Source organism: Ursus arctos, unplaced genomic scaffold (assembly GCF_023065955.2).
Source record: "Ursus arctos isolate Adak ecotype North America unplaced genomic scaffold, UrsArc2.0 scaffold_25, whole genome shotgun sequence".
Lineage (NCBI taxonomy): Eukaryota > Metazoa > Chordata > Mammalia > Carnivora > Ursidae > Ursus > Ursus arctos.
In genome coordinates, this window is record NW_026622930.1 from 44,178,787 (window position 1) to 44,185,127 (window position 6,341).

General features: G+C 45.3%; 1 protein-coding gene across 2 annotated transcripts; it reads right to left on the reverse strand.

Annotated features, from left to right (window-relative positions):
• Window positions 1–1,922: 1,922 nt before the first annotated feature.
• OTX2 (orthodenticle homeobox 2) lies at window positions 1,923–5,697 on the reverse strand. Of its 2 annotated transcripts, none has more exons than XM_026480283.2 (3): window positions 5,601–5,697; window positions 4,406–4,557; window positions 1,923–2,543 (listed from the first exon to the last, which is right to left on the reverse strand). In XM_026480283.2, exons 1-3 carry the CDS (start codon window positions 5,695–5,697, stop codon window positions 1,923–1,925), a joined length of 870 nt encoding a protein of 289 aa, XP_026336068.1. The 2 variants fall into 2 exon arrangements, with proteins under 2 accessions (XP_026336068.1, XP_026336067.1); XM_026480282.2 differs by having other exon boundaries at window positions 4,406–4,581.
• Between the last annotated feature and the right edge of the window lie 644 nt (window positions 5,698–6,341).

The window sequence follows — 6,341 nt, forward strand, 5'->3', positions numbered from 1 at the left end:
AGTAAAACAGAACCATTTTACTTATTAGGCAAGATTATGTAGGGGTCAAGAGAGCATGCAAAGCCAGGGACAGAAAAATTAGCCAGAAAACAAAATGGTTGCAACTGCTAAAGTTCATTAAAAAATTACAATCAAGAGTCACTTAATTTTGGTCAAACTTAAGAGCATAGAGTTTAAAATTAAATTAAATATTGCTTTTACCAGCACCATGACCACTGGCTCATTTGTCTTTTCTGGTGATTGGTTTACAAAATGCAGGTAGAACTAAGAGACATATTTTTTCTTCCCTCAGCACTTTCTTTGAACAAAACAAAAACAAAACTGACCAGGATGCCTTATGTTCAACTACTGAAATTATAGGTTTTAAAACTTTTCTGAAACTCTTTTGTTCAGAAATCATTTCTGCCTGAATTGCTTTCAGATTCTGATTACATTCCCTCTCATGTTTACCTCAGATTTTTTTGAAAGTTAAAAAAAGAAATCCCCTTAATCAAATGAGAGAATAAAAACAAAGAATTCTTGTCATTCTCATTTTCTCTGAGGTACTACAGTTCTTTTCTCGCTTAAAAAAAAATTGCTCTATGTTAAAACCTATCAATAAAAAGTGCCTAAGAAATCATTATGGTATGCAGCAGGGAGGGAAAAGCAAGGAGAGCAAGATCCTCAGGACTATTAGGTTCTCTATGTTCTATTTCAGAGCAGTACTGATGGAAGTCACAAAAAAGTTTACACACCACAGTCACTCCTATCTACTTCATTCATAGATAAAACCCCAAAAAATTTTAAATAAGGTTTACTGATTTCCTCTCTGACCTAAATAAAACGTGTTTGGGGAAGGAGAGGTTGAATGTGGGCTTCTCATCCATAAATACTGGTATAAAATTAAACTGGACCCAATGTTGTGCTAGAACCATTTTAATATAATTATACATATCTGCCAAATCCAGGAAGAAAAGGTTTATGCATATATAACTTTTCCAGTTAACATCTGCAAGCATAAACGACAATTGATCTCAGTTTATAAATTCATCAGGGTCAGGGCAATTGACCAATGTCTCTTTACTGCTAGGCTTACCAACAGTAAATTACAGATGAATTAGTGTCCTTTTGTTTCTCTTCTCTCACTCTCCTTGTCCAGAGACATTTTGTTGTAAAGTTTCAGTGCAGCTCACCTCCAGCCAAAGATAATCTTTTTAGATAAGTACTCAAGTTGCTCTGAATTTGCTTATAATTATAACCTATTTAATCACAGAAGAACCCCTGCGGAGGTGGAGTTCAAGGTTGCATACAATAACAGGAGATCACAGTTTTGAAGTCTAGCACAGATTAAAAACCACAGATGTACCATTTATATAAGACACACACTGATTGTCTCTTAAACTACATATTGACTCCTTATGAACATTATTTTTTAAATAAAGTAGTGCACCTAGGACAATCAGTCGCACAATTCACACAGCCCTGAAAAGTTTTTCAGTGCCAACTACCAGTTGGTCATGAAACGTGAGTGAGCTTGAGACACTGTCCATTCCTAGATTCAACCACGGATTGGCTAAAACATTGGAACACCTCTGCTTAAGAAGGCTATGTCCTTCCCTCCTTTCCCTCACAATTTAGTTTTGTTTATTTTTGGTGGTGTTTGGTTGCACATGGCTAGAATGCTTTTGATCACTTTGCAAATCAGGAAAACCAATGATCTAAAACTATGACAGGATCTTAAGTAGACTGGTTTGTCCATTTCAGGTTGCTGGTTGGTAGGCCCCTCTAAGGCCCTTCATTTTTCCTTCTACGCCTCCCGGATCATTGATCAGAAGATGAGTCTGAGCATCATCCCATCTAACTCTTTTAACCAATGCCTGGCTAAAACTGGAATGTCCAGCCCAGTATATTTAAAATCACCCACAAAGAGGTTCTACGGATCTTCACAAAACCTGGAATTTCCATGAGGATGTCTGATCTTTATAATCCAAGCAGTCAGCATTGAAGTTAAGCTTCCAGGAGGCAGTTTGGTCCTTATAATCCAAGCAATCAGTGGTTGAGTTAAAACCCAAGCTTGAAGCTCCATATCCCTGGGTGGAAAGAGAAGCTGGGGATTGATTGAGATGGCTGGTGACTGCATTGGTACCCATGGGGCTGAGTGTGGCCCCTGGTCCAGGAAGCTGGTGATGCATTGGGGTCAAATAAGATCCACAGTCCATGCCCCCAAAGTAGGAAGTTGAGCCAGCATATCCTTGACTATAACCTGAAGCCTGAGTATAGGTCATGGGATAGGACCTCTGCATGCAGGAAGAGGAGGTGGACAAGGGATCTGACAGTGGGGAGATGGAAGCTGGGCTCCAGATAGACACAGGAGCACTGCTGCTGGAAATGGCCGGGACTGAGGTGCTAGAGGGGGGAGTGAATTGGCCACTTGTTCCACTCTCTGAACTCACTTCCCGAGCTGGAGAGGTCTTCTTTTTGGCAGGTCTCACTTTGTTTTGACCTCCATTCTGCTGCTGCTGCTGCTGTTGGCGGCACTTAGCTCTCCGATTCTTAAACCACACCTTGAAAGGGAAAGAAACTTCTTTAACGTGGTTTCAGTAAGGACAGGAGTGGCTCCCAGATTATAGATGAGCTAAGCAATTTGTCCTTCCACTGAAAAACGTATGATATGGTACTTTTATATATATCCCTGGAACTGTTAAGAAAGTGGGGAGGCTCTGTCTAAAAGCACTTGACTCCTAGCCCAGAATAATAAATCATATGGCTAAAAATTTTCCCTCTCATTTTCCTATCTCCTATTTCACCTCAAACACGTACGCATAGACCCAGTGGTATTGTGGAACACTCTTACAGTGGAATACAATGTATCTATGTCTTTTGGAGGAAACACAAGAGAGCTGAGGGAAAACAATTCCGTTGTTACTAGCCAACAAGAACAGCCTAAATTCAAAGTTTACAGTCCATCTTCCAGGGAATAACTGCTAATCACTCTACCTTTTTCTCTCTCCTTGAAAGACTCACTTACAAAAGAAAGCTCCAAGGAGAAGCGATCCTGTTGAAGGAGGTCTGAAAGCCACTATTTGCTGAAATCTTTATGGTAAGTGGAGTGACTTGTATGTAGTCTGCTCTGAGCTTGAGGACAGACTTCCCTGCTCGTCTCAAGTCTGACACTGGAGTCTTTGCCTTCAGGGTAGTGCCACTCAGCATACGGATTCAGTTTCCTGTACTATATTCACTGGCTTGTCAATTTAAGCCTCTGCCTGCAACTCTGAAGATTCTCATTACCATCCCTGTTCATGTTCTGCAATGAAGGAGCAGTGTTTGGGATGTGAGGGGGCCTATGAAAGAAACTACCACCCTTTTTGAGAGAAACTACAGGCATTTTCTGAGCAACAAGTCCTTAGTGCTCTTCTCAAATGAGCTCAACACATGGGTGTGTGAACTGTGCCACCAAGGCTGAGCATACCACCACCAATCATTCAGAGGCATTTATTTTCTTTCAGTGAAGACTTGAGTTTACAAATGGTAAACCCTCTTCCATCTTACTCTGAAAAGTCTTCTTCCTGGTTCGCAGTTCACACTGATCTGTCCTAGCTGAAGGGGAGTTCCAGGTGTGTGTGTATGTATGTGTGTGTGTGTGTGTGTGTGTGTTTAGGTGCTAAACATTCTTTCCAGAGAACTCTGCATGGTGCTTACATTTCAGAAAAGTTGAAGATTACTTTCCCTCTTCAGCTTAAGGTCAAGTTAAGGGGGAGGAGGGTGTCACTGAGGATATTGCATTGATATTTTATCTGCTAAATGGCTCAAAGCTAGCAAATTCTGTTCAATCCCTCAGAAGTCAAAGAAAACACTTTTATTGTGTAATTTCTTTGGTAAGAGCACCAGCTGCTTCTACACCCTGGCTCTACCACCCAACCTACGTGTGACCTTGAGCAAGTCATTTACTCCATTTCTTCACCTGTAAAAATATAGTCCCAGTATTTTTGGTGAAGCTAAGCTTCTTTCACCCCTAAAAGTAGATGAAGATGGGGTAGGATTTCCACATGGGGAAAGGGAAGTATTAAAATATTAAGTAACTGTCCTTGAAATCTGCCCAGGCTGGGCCTCTGTTGTCTGGGGACCCAAGCTCTAGAATTGTGCTTTATTACTGCAGCTAAATCGGCAGTCTTACCTTACTACACAGGCTGAAAGGCTCTTGCTTATAGGATGGGGTGGGGGTAGGAGGACAAAAAGGGGTACGGGGAAGAATCAGGCATGTGAAGGGGGCTTAGAAGAGTTTGCTGGCCTCCAGTGGAGCACTCAGCTTCAAGCCTTCTTTGGTCCTCTCTAAGACCTGGCACTCTTCTGGGTCCTCAACATATACCGTGCTCAGGAGAGGGGTGGCACGGTCACGGAAGGATGGTTCTATCTACATCTGCCCTACCTGCACCCTGGACTCGGGCAAGTTGATTTTCAGCGCCACCTCCTCCCGCATGAAGATGTCTGGGTACCGGGTCTTAGCAAATAGAGCTTCCAGCACGTCTAGCTGCGCCCGGGTGAACGTCGTCCTCTCCCGGCGCTGTTTCCGGGGAGTGGCTGCGGGACAAGAAGCCCAGGGCCCTTTAGGGTGGGGGAGCAGTTTCTCAGTCATAGGGGTCTCTGCGGGTGCTCCGACTCCCCCAGCCCCCACTCCCAGCACTTCCCTCGTCCTCCCAACCCTTCAACCCAGGTCAGTGTTTTCCCCACCCCCCCTCCCCAGCCTCGGCTCCTCCAGCGAACACTGAGTCTCAAGACACACACTGTCCCTTCCAGGGGAGGCCCCCACTCCACCTGACTTCGGAGATCGCTCTAGCTGGAGCAGCCCTTCCATAGCTAATAAATGAAATAAAAGGAAGCCAAAATCCAAAAACCCCTCAAAATCAATCCCTAAACCACAACACAAAAAATCCATTCCGTGAAGTCAAAGGATCCCCAGGACCCACAGTTTGGACTGATGGGGAGAAATCTCGATCCTGCTCGAGATCCTGGTTTTCAGGACTCCAAGGGCCTTTGTCCCTCCATCTTTAAAATGGGGGCATATTTGAAACTTCTACGAGGATTTAAAAACAAAAACAAAAACAAAAAAGCAAAAACAGATCTGACCAGAAAGGAAAGCACCCATACCCTGGGTAAATCACCTCTAGGGATTAGAGGAATAGGGCCTGGAGGTCAGAGGGGAAGCCCCAGGCGTGGTGGGGAGACTTTAGGAGGAGAGACCCAGCTTCTACAAGAGGGCACTTACGAACACCTGGGCTTTGAGATATGGGCGGAGGCAGTAACCCCCCCCACCCCCGCTGACCCCCGCACTGCAGTGTGTCCCCCCCCCCCCATACACTCCAATTAAGAATAAAGCTTTGTGAGTTTCTGCAAGTGTTGTGGGATCCACCTACTCCCTCCAGCCCCCGTTCTTCCCTCCGGCCGGTAAATGCCCTGTGGCTCTGAGCTGCTTCTTAGAAGGAAAACCCAGTGGGGACACCACGCCTGGAGCTGGACTGGGGCAGCAGGACCGTCAGCCCCAGTGCTCCGAGGGAAAGGGTGTCACATCCCCGAGGGGCGGGCATGGGGAAAGGCGGGGCAGGAGTGCCGCGAGGCTCACTTACCCGGGTAGCCCACCGAAGGGTGCAGCAAGTCCATGCCCGAAGTGGTCAGACTCAGCCCATTGACTGCGTAAGGCGGTTGCTTAAGATAAGACATCATGCTAAGGTTGTTTGGAGGCGCAAAATCGGCCCAAATTGGGGGGACCCAGCCGGAAGGTCTCGCTTCGCCGGGAGTGGACAGATTCAGGGTCCTTGGTGTGTGGGTTGGGAGCGGTTGAACTATGGACAAAGCAAACAAACAAATAGAGGTGCTGGTTTACTGCTTCGCAGGCGGCAGCCCTTACACGTTCCACCACTAACTCAAAAAGACCCTGGGCTATGCAAGGTAGAGGCTTTTAAAGGACTTGCAACCCACCCCCCACCCCCACCCCCAGCTGCTCTGGAACTAGAGGGGATGGAGAGAGACCAGATAAACCTGTCTTCCCCACCCCCACCCTAAACTTAAAAAAAAAAAAGTACCAGAAGAAAGCAATTACAATCTGCCTTCCCCGAAGAACAAAACCCCGCGCCTTCAAATGCACACATTGCATTCCTATCCCTACATTTGCATAGGACTCATTGGCTGGCACTAGCTAATTGTCTCAAACAAAACTTGATTGGGGCCATTTGCAGAGACAAAGAACTCTTTGGCTAAATAAATAATGCTGATAACAAAGCCCATTGGTGAGAAACAAAGAAACAATTCAAGAAATCTACCTCTCCCCAGACTGTTGCCTTTCCAAGGCAAATTTTAATTACCTTAGC

Excerpts from the sequence above, each read along its gene's own strand:
- OTX2 (XM_026480282.2), bottom strand. The coding sequence starts at position 5,697 with ATGATGTCTTATCTTAAGCAACCGCCTTACGCAGTCAATGGGCTGAGT. Across the intron at positions 4,582-5,600 it reads CCCTTCGGTGGGCTACCCGG|GGCCCTGGGCTTCTTGTCCC; the intron begins GTAAGTGAGCCT and ends CCCACCCTAAAG. Across the intron at positions 2,544-4,405 it reads TGCCCGAGTCCAGGGTGCAG|GTGTGGTTTAAGAATCGGAG; the intron begins GTAGGGCAGATG and ends TTCCCTTTCAAG.